Source organism: Lissotriton helveticus, chromosome 4_2, assembly GCF_964261635.1.
Source record: "Lissotriton helveticus chromosome 4_2, aLisHel1.1, whole genome shotgun sequence".
NCBI lineage: Eukaryota > Metazoa > Chordata > Amphibia > Caudata > Salamandridae > Lissotriton > Lissotriton helveticus.
The window spans coordinates 86,354,845-86,373,853 of NC_136064.1; the positions used below are offsets into that span (position 1 = coordinate 86,354,845).

Consider the following 19,009-nt stretch of genomic DNA (forward strand, 5'->3'; position numbering starts at 1 on the left):
AAACTTTTTGAAGAAGGAAATGAGAGCATGCATGCTCGATACCTTCAGTGAGGTATTGTCGCGTAAAAGGACCCTCAGCGACCTCGGACAACACCCCAATGACCCTGCAAGCCTCAAAGCACCTAGGAAAACAAAGCACACTATAGATAGTCGTGCGGGGAACTTTGGAGGTCCAAGCACCTCTCTGGATTTGGGAAGCCTTAGCGCTCCAAGAGGCATTGGTGCCCCTCGCGGCATATCTAGGTTGGGTACCCCTGGCGGTACAACTCTGGAAGGTGCCCTAAGCGACACGACTGGTCACGGTGCTAGTGCTCCTTCCGATACCTATTCTGACCTGGAGGAGGCCTTTGAGGAACCCTACGACGAGTTCATTTTCGACCCTAATGATCACCTCTCTGACTCGGACCCCAACTCCTTCCCAGATCTAGACCCTCCTTCCTCCTCCAAGGATGCCATCCTCGACCCCCTAGGGGGAGAAATGTTTTCTCCAGTCAACATCTCACGCCCCAACAGCTCTAAGTGGTCCCCCCAGGAACATGTTGGCAAATTTATAACCAAATGGCTGAGAAACTCCTTGGAGTTTGATACTAGGAACATTATGCGCGCTGAATGCCCGAGACCATGGATTGGGGATAAGGTCTGCCAGACCCCCAACCTTGACCCTGACCTCATCAAATTTCTCTTTAAACTGGGTAAGGACCCTAGAAAAGGGCTCGAAAGAGCATTCAAATCCTGCCAGGACCGTCTACTAGACATCCTAGGCCCCCTCACCAAAATCCTTGATCTCGCTGAGGAGTCCTACATTTCAGATACTCCCCTCGACACCGCGCTCATCAGGGGATGGACCCAGAGGGCCATCGTTCTCCTAGGGAACGCCAATTCAAGCCTCAACATGGAAAGGAGGAAAACTGTCTTAAGCAGAATTAACCCCAAACTCGGGGACATGGCCGATAAAGAACCCTCTTCCGAACCCCATGGCCTACTCTTTGGGCAAGATATGATCAAGTCGATTGGCAGATACGTCGCGACCTTTACGGCGCTCGACAGGGCCCAGAGCAACCTGAAGAAAGTATTCCCATCTAATGTTTTTGATCAGGCCGGAAGAAGGGGCCGTTCTTCCGGCCGTGCCAACTTCCGGCCCTATAACCCCGGCAGAGGAAGAGGTGGTGCAGGAAGAGGATACTACCCCTCGAACAAGCAGTTCTACCCCCAACGAGGAGCTCGTGGTTCCCGAGGCAGAGGCTTCCCCTCCCGTGGAACACCTAATACCAACACCTCAAGTAAGTGCCCTCCCTTCCCCCTCCCCTCCAAAGGTCGGGGGAAGGCTCAAATTGTTTTACCATGTCTGGGAAAGCTATACCCAGGACCCGTGGGTCCTACAAACTGTCCGCGGGTTCATGATAGATTTCGCAGACATTCCTTACCAATCCACGACTCCAAGACCCTTGGACCTCCCCCCGGATCACCTAGCTATCGCCAGGGAGGAGGTCTCCTCTATGCTGGAAAAGGGAGCCATTATCGAGGTTCCTTGGTCACAAAAGAACTTTGTAAGTACCCTCTTCTTGGTAGAGAAAAAGGACAAAGGCTGGAGGCCTGTCATAAATCTACGAGAAGTGAACAAATACCTGGTCTATCGCCACTTCAAGATGGAGGGCATCCATCTCCTCAGGGACCTTCTTCTCCAAGGAGATTGGCTAGTCAAGCTAGATCTGAAGGACGCCTACTTTACCATCCCTATGGCCAAGGAACACCAATCCTTCCTCCAATTTATTTGGGACGGACACCTCTACCAATTTCGAGCCCTCCCCTTCGGCCTCTCTTCCGCCCCTTGGTGCTTCACCAAGGTCATGAGAGCCATCGTCTCGATCCTCAGAGCAAGAGGGGTTCACCTAATTATCTACCTGGACGACATCCTTATCATGTCTCAAACCCAGGAACAAATCCTAGAAGACCTCAGGGTCTCCATGGAGTTGATAGAGGATCTCGGCTTCATTATAAACAGAGAGAAGTCGATCCTGACTCCCTCAAAATGCCTGGAGTTCCTAGGCTTCACCGTGAACACCTCAAGCTGTCTTCTCTCACTCCCGAAGAAGAAGATCGCGAAAATCAGAAAGGAAATCAGGTTTGTCCTGAAACACCAATCCCTCTCCCTACGAGAGTTAGCCAGACTCTTGGGTCTTCTTTCCTCTTCGATCCAAGCCATCTTCCCGGGCCCTCTAAACTACCGTGCCCTCCAGAGGGTGAAAGCCCAAGCCCTCCGGTCCGGCCTCTGGTATGGGGACAAGGTCTCTCTGGATCAGCCAGCGAGACTGGAACTCGCCTGGTGGCTGGACAATTTGGATGCGTGGAATGGAAGGGCTATCTTTGGCTCCACCCCAGACTTCGTCTTGGAATCAGATGCCAGTCTCCATGGCTGGGGCACTCGCCTCCTCGACCAGGACACCGGCGGAGTTTGGACCCCTTCCGAGTCCTCCCACCACATACATTTTTTAGAACTGACCGCTGGACTTTATGCCTTGATGAGTTTCAGACACTCACTTCAGGGCAGGTCTGTCCTTCTGAAAATGGACAACGTGTCTGCGGTCTCTTACATCAACCGTCTCGGTGGCACGAGGTCCGCAGACCTATCGGATCTGGCCAAGAAACTATGGATGTTCTGCCTAGAACACAAAATTTCTCTGAGAGCAGAATACCTCCCGGGGAAATCCAATATCTCAGCGGATTGGAACTCGAGGTTCCTCCTAGATTTCAGCGACTGGAAACTCGATGTGGCAATCTTCAATTCCCTGAACACTCTCTGGGGTCCCTTCGACGTGGACCTCTTTGCGAGCAGGTTGACCTTCCAACTTCCCCAGTACTTCAGCTGGATGCCAGACCCGGGTGCTCTAGCTGTGAACGCCTTCCTCCAGCCTTGGGCTCCCCTTTGCCCTTACGCCTTTCCCCCTTTTGCGATGATTCAGAGGGTTCTTCAGAAGGCGAGACAAGAACAATGCTCCCTTGTCCTGATAACCCCCTTTTGGCCGTCTCAAGCCTGGTTCCCCACTGCTCTGGAACTTTCTTGCGACGTTCCCTTCTTGATTCCCGCGACTCGGGCCTCCTCCTAAACGCAGACGGGGAGGACCATCACCTGGTCGCTTCGGGGAGTTTGAACCTTCTTGCCTGGAAAGTGTCAGGCAATCTCACCAACTGTCTGGACTTTCGTCGTCTGCTCTCACTCTCCTCGGGGAGTCATGGGCACCAGGAACCCATTACAGATACAATAACATCTGGAAGAAATGGTCTAGTTGGTGCCTGGAAAGGAACCTGGATCCCGTGGAGGCTCCTATAGTCTCTGTTGTTAATTTCCTCGTTGAAATCTATGATAATGGCCTCTCCTATAGATCAATTAATTGCTTTAGATCTGCAATTTCAGCCGGCCATGCCCTTGTCAATGGTAAAACGGTGGGTAAAAACGTTATTATCTGCAGAGTTCTTAAAAGCATTCGTCTCAAGAGACCCCCTCGTCCTAGATATCAATCAGTTTGGGACGTTAAATTACTGCTTGATCTTTTTTGTTCATGGCCTAACAATTCTCTCCTTAACAGGAAATGTCTCTCTATTAAGCTTGCCTCCCTCTTATGCCTAGTCTCTTGTCGCAGAGTTTCCGATATAAAGGCTCTCGACATCTCTAATAGATGTTACGACATGTTTGGTGTTAAATTCGAAATATCTAGAAGGACTAAAACCATGTCTGACTCTATCTTCTACCCTCGTTTTGATTCTCACCCAAAACTATGTGTCGTTGATTGCATGAAGGAATACGATTCCAGAATGTCCGACCTTCGTCCTCCTGGTGCAAATCAACTTTTAGTTTCTTACGTTAGTCCCTTTAAACCCATCTCATCCTGCTCTATCGCTAGGTGGGTTAAAATTGCTATGAACCTTGCTGGTATTGACCTGTCTAAGTTCCAGGCTCACTCTCTTAGGAGCGCTATGGCCAGCAAATCTTTCTGGTCCGGTGGTAAGTTGGATGCTATCCTTAAATCCGCTGATTGGTCTAACGCCTATACCTTTGCACATCACTACTGTAAACCAATTGAACATGTTTCTGATGCAGTTATTCAAGGCTACCAACATGCATAATGTAGCCTCATGTCTTGTAATGAAATTGCGATTCTCCTATTACCATGACCAGAGCATCTGGATTTCATTAAAGACACGGAGGCTAACATTATCCCTCCCGTCCCTCCCTGAGGGCAATTGGGAATGTTATTTAATCTGGTTTACAATCATTTAACTCTTGCAATGCTTTCTTATTGTGATGTTTTGCTCATGCTTCTCATGAAGTCACTTTCCTTCCTTCTCCTTGATTTACCTCGTCTTTCCATTTCAGACAATTCTAACTGATGAATCTACTTGGAATTCAAGATGGTCTCCAGTTCCTCTTTCAAGTTCAAGCTTCGTTCCTCCGTTTCAACTTCTCCTGTCACTCGAGGCATTTAAAAGAGGCTGATCTCCCTTGGCACCTGGCCTTTATGGACACTGTGATGTCACCTAGTTCTTGTTCTTTCTTTGTGACGTAAGCGGCTGTGTGAGAGCTGCATTAAAAGGATTAATGCATAATGTTAGCCTCCGTGTCTTTAATGAAATCCAGATTCTCTGGTCATGGTAATAGGAGAATCGCAATTATCATGAATGTTATGAATTCAAAAATGAGAAAACCGAGTGAAAGATAACTCGTTTGATTCAACAAATAAAAGAAAATTGAGAATCATATAAAAGACTTTATATTTTTCTAATACCATTGCACTTGAAAATAGAAACCTTTTTTATAAGGACTTCAGATCCAGTGCCCAGGGGACATTCCCCAATGGTTTTGGGGATGCATCCATTTTGATTTATATCATTATACTCACATCGGAAAGTGATACCCCGGAGCACGGCACAACGTTCAAACAACCTCAATAGAAACAGTAGTGCGCCAACATCCTACCTATAGAAAATACCTATGGAGGACATACGATTTGATTGAAAAAAGGTGGAGAGGATCGGGAACTATTTATAAATATATATATATATATATATATATATATATATTTTTTCTTTTTTTTTCAGTCACCTCCTGGTTGTAAATCCTTCACAAAAACCAGAGTCGAGGCCCCAATAGTGCGCAGAAAAGGTTTATTTGGCACAAAGAAAAATACCCTACGCGTTTCGAGGTCAGCCGACCTCTTGCACCCGTGAGCAAGAGGTCGGCTGTCCTCGAAACGCGTAGGGTATTTTTCTTTGTGCCAAATAAACCTTTTCTGCGCACTATTGGGGCCTCAACTCTGTTTTTTTTAAGGATTTACAACCAGGAGGTGACTGAAAGTTTATGGGTCGGCAACCCTGCCGAGCGCCCGCCGAAAAAAGAGGCAAGAGCACGCCGCTTTTTGTGTGTTTGGATATATATATATATATATATATTCACCCAAAATTGCTCCAGCAATATGAGGCCGCACTCCCATTGAGGTGAAAGAAACATCTTTATTTGTTTTAAAGCCGACAGCTTTTCCTCCCGTATTTGTGTCCCTGGCCTGACACGTTTCGATGGACTCTCACCATCTCATCAGAGGCCTAGTCAGCAGAAAATAATTGCGTGCATGACTCGCCGCCCCTTTCTTTTTCTTTAAGTACACAGTACCTTTTTTCCTTTGCATGCTGGGCAACGTAGTCCTTTTCGGCACAAATTACACCCTCCAGTGGGTTTTCTGCTCACGATTTCTTGGGAACATAATTTATAGCACATATTGAGCCCCCGGAGGAAACTGTCAGCTGGAAATGAAACACCTCAATTTGCCCAATTCAAGAAGGAGGTCCTCCTCGAACGGTCCTGGTGAGTCTTCTTCCAGGTGGTGCGTCGCCTCCACGGCCTGAGGCACGCCGTGTATAAATTCACCAAAAATTGCTCCAGCAATATGAGGCCACACTCCATATTTTTCATTTTACATTAACAACACTGTGGGTGAACATGTACGAGCAGGTGGCCAAATTGGATCCGAGTACAGATACAGTAAGAAGAGACAGTAGTTAGGCAGTTTCAGGTACCAACAGACGCATGTCAAGGGACTTAGAATTATCACATCAAGAGCATCCACTCTTCTCCATATCTGACCCGCCGTCACTCACATCAGATTCATATTGATCGCACTCAGAAACATCTCCAGCTAAGAGATCCCTGCAGAGTTCCCTCCACATCCCGAGATCTTCATTTAATTTCACATCCTTCCTGCTAGCCTCCATGTGGACCTCTTCTGCAAGCGACCACTCACACCCATCCTTCAACCAATCCTCCAATGAGGGGGAGCGCTTTGCCAGCCATTCAATGGCAATTATTTGTCTTGCTAGAACCAGGAGTAATTGCAACAATCTGTATGCCAACTTGCGTTTTCTAGACTTCATGACTTGCCCCAGCAGGCAGTGCAGTGGGGTTACCTCAACCCAAAGGCCAGTTCCTGCCCTCACCTGCTCAATCACGAGTCCAAAATTCATGCACCTCAGGACACCCCTAAATGCAGAAAGTCTTCCTCTTCCATGCCACATCTAGGCAAACATCAGAGTGGTCCGGGTAAATGTGACACAATCTCGTCTGGGTCATGTATACGCGGTGCAGGTAATTAAAGTGTATCAACTTAAAGTGCGTGTTATAGGCTACTGGGTGTGTTAGAGGGTACGCTGCTTTCCATGCCTTGTCGCCTATGGGTGTCGGCAGATCCCCTCACACGCGCTCCACGCCCTGGGAGGTGAACCCGTTGAGTCGACCCTCATGGCCCTATACAATAATGAGATTAATCGATGCCCGCTCCCACATGTAAGCATTATATCAAGTGTTTGAGTCGTGTGGGGGGCGTTAGGGTAAGTGAGCCATGTCGCCCTGGCCAGGTTCGTGAGGCCAGCATGCTGAATGTATTGACCTTAACCGAGGCCGAATCCTTCACAAACCTGATCATATGAGATAAAGGGTTCATTTGGGTACAGGTCCGCCAACACCTGGCAGCCTCCCTCCATGCCTGGAATGAGATGTTTTCCATAATTTTTCAAACCATGGCGAGAATCTTTATGTTTAGTTCCTGGTGGAATGGCGCGTGCATTAGTATGCACTCCACAAATGCTTGCCATACATTTGTGGTCTGTTTGACCACGTGAGGCAAGTTTGCAGGAGCACCCGCCCCCTTCATCGGGGCCGATGGAGGACTATCAGGCTGGACTCATCCTTTAAGTAGACATTTTTCCCAGTTGTCTCCCTCACCCAGCCACCGTGCCGAATGCTGCAGGTGTGCCGCATAATAATATAAGTGAGGATAGGGAACTATATTAGCACCTTAGATTAGTATTTCAAAAGATATTTTCTAACCCTCAAATCACAGGTTATATAGTAGTAGGGAAACAAATTAAATTGGCATTATTTGTAGATGATGTGCTGTGTTTCCTGACTAATCACATGGTCTATTCACCAAGACCCCTAGAGGAACTTCAGAAATTCTAGGACCTCTCTAAATTCAAAGTGAACTATTGTAAATCAGTAGCTATGGGGGTGGGACACCAGATGGAAAAGAATGAGAGGATAGCGGGGGAAAGCAGCTTTCAGTGGTTTTCAAAGGGTGATGGAGTATCTGAATCAATCAATTAGTGTTGTATGATGCAGCTTGCCACCCCAGGGGGGTCTCCAGGTGCAGAGGTTCTATGAGCCTGGGTAGAAAACCCATGTCTTGAGCTTCTTCCTGAATTGTTCCAGGGAAGGGCTGGTTCGCAAGTGAAAGGGGAGGCTGTTCCAGGACTTGTTGGCCAGGTATGAGAAGGAACGACCTCCACAGCAGCTCAGACAGATGCGGGGAATGTGCAATAGGGTGGGGCCAGCGGAGTGGAGGTACCTGGCGAGTCAGTGGAATGTCAAGCGGTGGTTGATGTAGGTGGGCTCGAAGTTGTGGAAAGCCTTATAGGCGTGAGTCGGGAGTTTGAAGAGGCATCTTTTCTGGACAGGGAGCCAGTGGAGGGCTTTGAGGTGAGGGGTGGTGCCAGTTCTTTTATGGAGATTGAGGATGAGTATTGCTGCAGTGTTCTGCGTGGTCTGGAGGCGGTTGAGGAGCTGTTTGGAGGTTTCAGCATAGAGTGCGTTGTCGTAGTCAATGCGGCTGGAGATGAAGTCTTGGGTGACCATTTTCCTGGAAGACATTGAGACCCATAGGAAGATCTTGCGGAGGGTGTGGAAGCAGGAGACTAGGAGACGGCGTCGACTTGTTGCTTCATAGTCAGTTGGCTGTCTAATATGATTCCGAGGTTGGTGCGTGGTTGGAGCGGGTTGGTGTGGGGCTGAGTGCGGTGGGTGACCAGGAGTCATCACAGGGAGAGGGTTTGTTCCCAAAGATAAGTAACTCTGTTTTGTTCGAGTTAAGCTTGAGGCAGATGGCCTTCATCCTGTTGGCGACGTCGGACATGGTGTTTTGGAAGTTTGCTCTGGTGGTGTTGGTGTCTTCTGTAAGGGAAAGGATGAGCTGCATGTTGTCAGTGTATGAGATGATGTTCATTCTGCAAGTGCAGGTGATGTCAGCTAGTGACGTCATGTAGGTGTTGAATAAGGTGGGAGAGAGGAGCCCTGGGGGACACCGCAGATGATTCTTTTGGGTTTGTCAGAGAAGGGAGGTAGATGGATCCTCTGTGTTCGCCCAGAGAAGAAGGAAGAGATCCAGTTAAGAATGTTGCCTTGGATGCTAATGTCGTAGAGACTGGTGAGGAGGATTAGGTGGGAGACAGTGTAGAAGGCCGTCAAGAAGTTGAGGAGGATAAGGTCTGCTGTTTCCCCTTGGTCGAGGAGGCGTCTGATGTCATCCTTTGCAGCAATCAGGATGGTCTCTGTACTGTGATTGGACCGGAAGCAGAATTGGGAGGCATCTAGCAGGTTGTTTTCTTTGAGGTATTCCGTGAGGTGGCGGTTGATGACTTTTTCCAGGACCTTGGCAGGAAAGGGAGAAGCGAGATGGGGCAGTAATTCTTGAGTTAGTTGGTGTCGGCAGAGGATGTTTTCAGGAAAGGCTTGACCTCCACATGTTTCTATGAGTCGGGAATGGTAGCTATAATGATGGAGGTGCTAAGGATTGCTGTGAGGTTGCTGCTGATTTCTCTCTTTCCTAGGTTGTGGGTGTGGTGCAGGCAGGGGTCCGTGGGCGCACAGGAGTGGATTGAGTTTATAATAGTGGTGGTGTCTTGGATCAAAAGCTGATTCCAATTGGTGAGCCGGTAGGTATGGGCAGCGTTGGTTTGTTCGTGGAGGTGGCAGCGGAGCCCCCGCCCCACCAGCAGCAGCACAACTTGAAAAATAAAACAATAATAAACCATGATTATTATCGTTTTATTTTTCTACTACTATGGAGTCTTGGGGTAGGGCTAGGAGATAACAGGCAATGATGGGAAGTAGTGGGCACTGTTATCAGTGCGCATGAAGGTTTGGCCAGCTGCCTCAGGCTGGCCAAACCATCATGCGCACTGAAGCGCTATCCAACCCGAGCTGCGTTGCCGGGTTGGAGAGAGCAGGCACAGCCTCCCAGTCTCACTGAGAGCTCAAATCTTTGGCACTCAGGCCAATCCTGACACTGCTTACAGCAGCATGAAAGTAGCACCAGGATTGGCGGAAGTGCACTGTGGGAGCCTGTGCCTGCAGAAGAGAGGGGCGTGATGCGGCGATCCAGGTGTTTTTTTAGATTTATTTATTTTTGACTTGTTGCCTTGGATGCTAAAGTGGTCTGACTGGTTGGGGGCTCTAGTGAAGTGGATGATGCTGTGGTCTGTCAGGGTCAGTTTGGTCGTGTGGGAGAACTTAATTTTTTTGCAGGAGGAGAAGATGAGTAATAGTGAGTGGCTAACGATGTGCGTGGGGTTGCTTACCAGCCGACTGAGGCCAATGTATTTGTTTCTCACTTTCCCAGCACATGTGAGCACCGCATTCCACGCTAACATCCCTTCCCTCAAACACTTGTCCAAGGATCTGTATAGATGCGGAAAGTTGGAAATCTCTTGGTTGGATCAGATCAATAGCATAAAAATTATTTTTATGCCAAAACCTTCATATACGGGAAGGAAAGTGTCAGTGACACTTCCCAGAGCAATCCTGCATAATATTCAGAAGAAAGTGTGGGCCTTCAAATGGAATAATAAACTCCCAAAGTTAGTGAAAGCCCTGCTGTACAGATCACAATATGAGGGAGGACTTGGAGCTCTGGACAATTATAGCTATATAGTGGCAACACAGTTGGCCCCACCCTCACATGGGCTTGTTAGTCTGGGGATAAAACTTGGTGTAGCGTAGAGCAGGAGATTTGCAGGGTTCTCCAATCAGATCAGTTATGGTTACCACCTCACACAAATGAACACTGCAAGTCAGCGTTGCAATCCACCAATATTACATATTATTATTGGCAGAGTTGTAAGGTTACATCTGGAAACTACTACATATCCCTCAGATTGATCACAGGAAACCTGCCCTATGTGCAGAAGTGGTCCGAAATGTTCGCTCTACAGCTTCTCGAGAGTTCCTGGATACTAATTTGGAAAAGGGCGGCCTGGTCCTTTGTTTGTTTTTCACATGAAGAAATGGCAAATAAAATAATGCTCACGTGGTACAGGACACAGATCTGACAATGTATGATGTCTGCCATTTGTTGGTGAGGGTGTGATGAGGAAGGTACATAAAGTCATATGTGATGGCTCTGTGTTCAAGTGCCAAGTTTCTGGGTCCAGGTGGTGCAGAAAAGTAAAGAGATCAACAATGTCCAGCTTACAATTGGCCCTCTGGTGGTTCTGCTGAGGGAGGTAGATAATGAGGGTATGTATCCAATAGGGACAATGTTGAGGAGATTCTTTTTTTTAGGTATTGTTGGCTAGGAGGTTGACAGTGGACTATAGATGGAAGGGCCCAGAACGGATGACACTGGTGGGGTAAAACATTGAATCTCTACAACATGGAAAAGTTAACACCAATTCTCCATAATTGAATTGAACATTTTTAACAAACTTAGACACAGCTTCTTACATCTCATAAGAGATATATGAAAGTGTGTCCAGTTTAAGAGCCTCCCGCCGACTGTTCCTTTTGGTGACACGTCTGAGTGAGTCAAGCGATGAGATCGACTAGATATCCTTCTTCAGGCAGGGAAATTGGGCGAAGTGGTGGGAGAAAATAGATGTGTAACATACTTATGGAGCAGTTTGCTCATGAAAGGTGAGAAGAGGCCGAAGAGGATCTAAAGTGGATTTGATGTGTGGGTTTCTAGATGCATATCTCCTGATACGTAATTCACTGTATGAGTTCATTTGTTTATGTGGTTTATCATGAATAATGGCAACTCTCAAACAAGTTATCACAGAAAGCAGCCATTAAAGTTTTAAGGAAGATGTCTATTTAAAGTAGGGAAGTTCACCTTTGCCATCTCAGTATGTACCGAGTTTTAATTAACCGTGGGCAAAGCACTACGCTACGCTCGCGCAGTTTGCGCAACTTCGCACTACGCGAACTACACGTAGCACAGTGCGAACATGCGTAGTGGTCATTTTTTGCTTGCTCGCGGTCCTCAACGTCAACTTGGCGACCGCGAGCAAGCAAAATGACATCCTCGCAAGACTTTTTCCTTGTTCGCGATCAGCAACATCAAGTTGCCGACGCGAGCATGGAAAATAAACCTCCCGGCGAGATTCTCAACGCGGGGAGGTCAGGTTACTCATTGCGAGTGGTCGCGTATGTTTGCGACCGCTCGCGATGAGAAACTACCAGTCCTCGTTGAGAAAGCTGCAGCTCGAGTAAAAATCTACTCGAGCAACAGAAAAGTACAGCTCGCACTGTGCAAGATGCAGTTTTCAATGATTGCACAGTGCCGGATGCTTGTCCGCACTGTGCAATCATTGAAAATGACATCTTGCACAGTGCGAACATGCTACTACGCAGTTCGCGTAGTGGGAAGTGCACTTCGCGTAGCGCTACTTCGCTAACTACGCCCACCCCTAGTTTTAATAGTGTTTGCTCACGCTGGGTTCATATGTATGTGTTTAAGGGATAAGGAGGTAAAGAAGAAAAGTTTAGAAATTGAGTCAAGCAGAGTATGAGACTCACATAGTCCAAATGCCAGTTAAATATTAATAAACATAATAATTTACACCCAAAACTCGTTGGTGTGGACAGCTGTTACCTACTCAAGTAACAGCGTACTGTGTTCAAAAATTCACTATTATGGTTTTGCCCATTTTTGAAAAAAGGCACATAGAATTATTTAACTAGGCAAAGCAGAGCCTTTAGGTAATTGAAAAATGAAAGGAAACCTCGGATTATAAAAAGTTACTGCTAGTACATTATATACGTTTGCAAGCAGAAAAACTGTAGGTGAAAAGATTCAGATCGACTTAGCCAGAGATCCATTCTTGAAATAGTAAGACATCTGCTGTTTGCTACAATACAGCATGGATAACATAAATGTGAAGTGTTCTTCAGATGATCAGCGGCATACATATGGGTACCGAACATATAACTCCTAAATGACGCAAATAGTGGAAATGACTGTATCTGCAGGTGGCTTCACTCAAGAAACAGGTGAGCCTATTTAGTTTGTAGTAGATGGCATTGTTTATGTAAACAAATAATGAATATTGTATTGACAGGGATGAGGATGTTCGCAAAAGAGACATTACAATGACATCTATAAAGTATGCTTTTTTACAAGAAAATATACGACCAGTGTTCTCCTTAAGGAGTCTATGGTATGGTCTACTTCTGGTTCAATTAAAGTTTACCATATGTAGGAGCAAAACAAGTTGAAAGGAAACAGAGGCCTGATGCCTGAGATTCGTGTTTTAGTCTAACAAATCCTTAAGTTATTAAAAGAAGGATTTGCAGAGCCAACATAAGCAAAGGTTAGGCTGGCTGGGTTTTGCCTGTTGAGTGACAGCATAATGGTAATATGATATGTGTTCTTAGTTCAATGCTCTGTTGTATACCTACATAATAAGATAAGATCCAGTGAGAACAGGGGAAGGCAGTATGTGATCGTTTGCAAAGTAATTTGGGAAAAGGTGGGTAGAAGAGATAGGTGTATGAAACAGTGGGGTGAAGAAGATGAATTTAGGTTTTTTATGAAAATCGAAAGGTTTGGACTAGGTGTTCTTAAAATATACAAGAATATAGGTTGATGGAGTATTTTCAAAAAGATAAACATATACAGTTAAAATTATGTGAGAGCAACAATTTGCTAACATTGCAAATGAACAACCAATACTTAAAACTATAAGGTGTTATAAATTAGATGTCTATGCAGCAGAGGGCAGGGTAGAGCTAGGTTTAGTGGAGGACAGGTGACTTGAGAAGTTTCACGTTAGATATGAATGAACTGAACCAATTTATCATACTTTATTAATGGATGGAAGGGTGAGTAGTTAGGGTGAAAGAGGAGAATGTTTGGATCTTTGTTTGGTGTTGGGCGTCATATAAACACAACCAACTAGACAACTATTTTCAGCTAGGTAGCCTGTTTTGTGAGTACATAGGGACTTGGGTAATGATGCCCATAGATTTAAAATTAATGGATGCATGCTTTGAGGGGTAGCCAGCTGAGACAACGATTTAAAAGGGTTGAAGGTAATGTGATAAGATTTATGTTCCCCAGCAATAAGCCAATGCATGGAAGGCAGTTTTGAGAGGACGAAGAGCAGCACTGAAGAGGCTGATTAAAAATGTATTGCTCCAAATCGGCTGTAGGAAGAATAAATGGTTTACACATGCAGAAAAGGCTGATTTAGAACGAGGAAGTTTGGGATTTTTTGCTTAGGGAGAGAAAAAAAATCTATGTGAAAGCTTAGAGATTTTGTATATGAAGAAAGGAAAGAGGGAAGCAGTACGGGATAGATATGCTAGCTATGATCTGGTAATGCATTTTTTAATTGTTGTTTTAATTTGAGATAGGCCATAGAAGTTCAAGATTGAACAATTTGCAAACACAATTTTAAGCTTTGGACATCCACTGTAGATTACATTTTGAGGTAAAGATGTTTGTCATCAGCACACAATAGAGGGATATTCTAAGAGGGGTAACGAGTCTACCAATTGGCTACTTGCAAAAGTTGAAGATCATGGGGGCTAGAAGAGAGTCCCGGAGGAACCATATGAGACTGTGTTCATATGAATTACGTTGTACATATATGTGCTGGTTTGAGAATAAGTAGGCAACCCAATTGAGGACCATGCCAGGATGCCCATACACACCAGAATGTCAAGCAGAATGTAATGATCAACAGTATTGAATGCATCTGATAAATCTAGGTGGTTAAGAGGATAGTGATCATCTTTGTGGTTTGAGGGGTTTCAACCTGTGCTTAATGATTAACACTCTCCTTGTTACAGTCTGAACAACAACCAGTGATGACATTCTAATGAACTAAGTAAGGGGGTCAACGTGCAACTATCTGAGTCTTCGTAAGAACCCACCCCTCCCCCACCCACGAGTCTTTGGTAGACTAGTCCAAGGCTAACAATCAAACTTGAGCGAGACAAGGATTCCATTTTATAACCTAATAGGTTTGTTAAAAAATATGCTCATTACTGAAAGCAAAATGTAATTAGTCAGTTCATTAGAAATTAGTATCAATCAAAATAGTTAAAACATTATTCTGTGAGAGTTTTACCATTAGGTCAGCTTCTGAAGAAACCCCACAGAAAGAAATAAGTGAAAAGCAAATAGACCGACTGACATCGAATCTGTTTCTAAAGAAGTAAGCCTAAGGACTATGTGTTATATCAATAAACAGACTATCACCGATATTGCTCAGTTAGAAAGCCCAAAACAGAATTGGCTCTTCTCCAAAATACAGTACTTTTATAAGGTTGCAGAGTACAGAAGCCACACCCTTGACACAGCATGACATCACAGGCAATATTGCAAACGCACAGTCAGTCAATATTCTGGTAAACACAATACTGTTAGAGACACCTATTTCCAAAACATTCTATTGGACAAGCTATGTATAACTAATTAATGGAACACACTAACATTTTATGTAACATTGAATACAATGACTTGTTCAACTAATGAATGGCATTCAAAGAGTGTCAGAGGAAACATTGAAAACTCACACAATAAAGGAACATCCTTAACATTGCTTTTTTGACAAAACGTAAATATTTCAATATAGACCCTACATAATAAGGCTTCTTTCCAGTGACTTTCCTGAAACTGAAAAACTCACAAGCATACAAAGAGAGGGAAAGGCTTGTACTCATGAAATAAAATAAAAGCTGTCAATACCAGCCAACTGAGGCCTAGCCATCCTAACTAAACCATCTCTAAATTAGGCATTATTTTTAATTAGTATACACTCACCTACACCAGATTGGCACTTTGGGACCCAATAAGTTGGTCTACATGGTGCTTTTTACAGAACTTTGTCAAGGAATGCGTGACAAAGATAATTTGCCAGCTCTTCAGGATCAAGGTTGGGTTTCTAAAGTAAAGAAATAATTTGGCAGTAGGGTAGTGGTAAGAAGGTAGGTGTTGATAATGTTCAAATAAGGGAGTGGATACAGATTGAAGAAGAGGTTAAAGGAAGAGGAGAGGCTGTCATTGTCATAGATGATGTCATTGGAGTAGATGATGTTGATCAGATCAGTAGTAGAAAGAGGTCAGTAGGAGCTCTAAAGATAGGAGATCTCGAGGTGGTGGGAAGGGCTTTGGCTATTTAGACTGTCGAGAGAGCATTGTTGTTATTTATGGTTTTAGCTCTAGTTAGAGAAACATTTGCTTGTATGCAATACTTTTTGTCACAATGATTAAAGACAAGGAGAGTTAATGGATTTAAATTGAATTTGATTGCTTTAGATGAAGGGACCTTGTGATTGCTTTTTGATTCAATCACTGTTGCAGAAGGATGAGCTTTAAATGCTCGGACAAGTTAAAAGGGCCACATTGGAAAACAACTTTGATGAATCAATGCAAACACTGAAAGACTGCCTCGTCTCCCAAACAGAATATTGTTTTTTTGCCAATGTCAGTACCTTACCTGCATCACTCTAGCAGCGGCTTTATCTGCACCTGCAACATATGAAACAATAATGTAAGAACACCTGTACCATTAAAGTTTAAACTGTGTCTAGCAGCAATGCTTGCAGAAAAACAATCATCCTTTAGGCGTAAATTACGTCTTCAGTATGTCACAGTATGTAACCTAGGAGATAAGGCATGTTTGCTACCAGTAAGTAACCGGTAAGCAGCTGAGGAGTATGCATGTACAGGCATTGTATCTCCATCACAGTTGTCTTTTCTTCTTGACATCATTGTGTTTTCTATAGTCTCCTTATTTTATGCCCAATATGCTAAAGAGAGAGCCTCACTTTATGTTTGCTCTTCATATTTTATGTTTTTGTTGTCTCTTCCTCCGTCATTTAGTTATCTTTTCATTATTCATGGTATTACTACCCTGTCTGCTCCTTCTGGCCCTATTACTTCATTCATCACAGTCTCAGTCGTTGGGACCGTGGCCACCTATTCTCCACAGGCTGGTTATCTTCTTTTTGTCCCTATTGCAGGCTCGCTTTCTCTCTGTGATTCACGGAGTTCTTCTGCCTGTTTGCCTTAGTGGAGGCTATTTTTCATGTTGAGCCCAGTTCTAGTCACTCTCTTCTTGACCATGCTAATTCAAGTAAGATAGACCATTCTCTTCCTATGCTATGGTTCTTCACTGTGTTTCACCATTTATCACAGAGCTTCTGCCTCTGTTCCTCCTTTCTGTATTCTCTTGCTTGTTTGCTCTCTCTTGTTCTCTTCCTCCCTCGTCTGCTCTTTTGTAGTAGATATATGTCTATCTGTCTCCTACAAGGGCGTAACGGAATCTAATGGGTTGAAAGATAGCAAAGGATGCCACTGGGACAGGTGACGAGAATAACAAGACTAGAGAAGACAGACATAGATAGAACAGGGAAGCGACTGCACACACGGCTGCAGATTTGTGTGTTAACTTACTTTTTACTTCAAATCTCTAATATAAAAACAAGCATTTGCAATGCAATAGGTCTCACATTTACGCCAGTTTAAGCTATTGACATTGTAAATGACAATGTTTTTTATTTATGTTTTAAAAACGAAAACATAAATAAAAGGCATTGTCATTTACATTGTCATTTACAATGCCAATAGCTTAAACTCTTGTATACCGAACACATAGGTATTCTATATATCTGCAGTGATATTGATCTCACACCTATATCTACAGTGACAGTGATCTCACACCTATATCTGCAGTGACTGTGATCTCACATCTATATCTGCAGTGATAGTCATCTCACATCTATATCTACAGTGACAGTGATCTCACACCTATATCTGCAGTGACTGTGATCTCACATCTATATCTGCAGTGATAGTCATCTCACATCTATATCTACAGTGACAGTGATCTCACACCTATATCTGCAGTGACTGTGATCTCACATCTATATCTGCAGTGATAGTCATCTCACATCTATATCTGCAGTGATAGTCATCTCACACCTATATCTGCAGTGATAGTGATCTCGCACCTATATCTGCAGTGATGGTGATCTCACACCTATATCTGCTGTGATGGTGATCTCACATCTATATCTGCAGTGATAGTGATCTCACACCTATATCCGAAGTAATGGTGATCTCACACCTATATCTGCAGTGATAGAGATCTCACACCTATATCTGCAATGACGGTGATCTCACACCAATATCAGCAGTGCTGGTGATCTCACACCAATATTTGCAGTGATGGTGATCTCACACCAATATCTGCAGTAATAGTGATCTCACATCTATATCTGCAGTGATAGTCATCTCACATCTATATCTGCAGTGATAGTCATCTCACACCTATATCTGCAGTGATAGTGATCTCGCACCTATATCTGCAGTGATGGTGATCTCACACCTATATCTGCAGTGATGGTGATCTCACACCTATATCTGCAGTGATAGTGATCTCACATCTATATCTGCAGTGATAGTGATCTCACACCTATATCCGAAGTAATGGTGATCTCACACCTATATCTGCAGTGATAGTGATCTCACACCTATATCTGCAGTGATGGCGATCTCACACCTATATCTGCAGTAATAGTGATTTCACACCTATATCTGCAGTGACAGTGATCTCACACCTATATCTGCAGCGATATTGATCTCGCACCTATATCTGCAGTGATAGTGATTGCACACCTATATCTGCAGTGATAATGATCTCACACCTATATCTGCAGTGATGGTGATCTCACCCATATCTGCAGTGATAGTGATCTCACACCTATATCTGAAGTACAATCTGCAGTGATAGTGATCTCACACCTATATCTGCAGTGATATTGATCTCACACCTATATCTGCAGTGATAGTGATCGCACACCTATATCTGCAATGACTGTGATCTCACACCTATATCTGCAGTGACTGTGATCTCACACCTATATCTGCAGTGAGTGATCTCACACCTATATCTGCAGTGATAGTCATCTCACACCTATGTCTGCAGTGACGGTGATCTCACACCTATATCTGCAGTAATGGAGATCTCACACCTATATCTGAAGTAATGGAGATCTCACACCTATATCTGAAGTAATGGTGATCTCACGCCTATATCTGAAGTAATGGTGAGCTCACACCTATATCTATGGTGATCTCACACCAATATCTGCAGTGATGGTTATTTCACACCAATATCTGCAGTGATGGAGATCTCACACCAATATCTGCAGTGATAGTGATCTCACACCTATATGTACAGTGATAGTGATCCCACACCTATATCTGCCGTGACGTGATCTCACACCTATATCTGCAGTCATGGTGATCTCACACCTATATCTGCCGTGACGTGATCTCACACCTATATCTGAAGAGATGGTGATCTCACACCTATATCTGAAGTGATAGTGATCTCACACCTATATCTGAAGTGATAGTGATCTCACACCTATATCTGAAGTAATGTTATCTCACAC

General features: G+C 44.4%; 1 protein-coding gene across 17 annotated transcripts in view; it reads right to left on the bottom strand.

Annotated features, from left to right (window-relative positions):
• EDA (ectodysplasin A) overlaps positions 1-19,009 on the bottom strand; it is a 1,521,038-nt gene that overhangs the window by 562,006 nt on the left and 940,023 nt on the right. For all 17 annotated transcript variants that reach the window (XR_013594046.1, XR_013594047.1, XR_013594045.1 and 14 more), the window contains exon 5: positions 16,045-16,076. Coding sequence is in view for 12 of the 17 variants with exons in the window: in XM_078640160.1 (XP_078496286.1) it covers positions 16,045-16,076 (32 nt within the window). In the remaining 5 variants the exon portion in view is untranslated. The remainder of the gene's footprint in view (positions 1-16,044; positions 16,077-19,009) is intronic.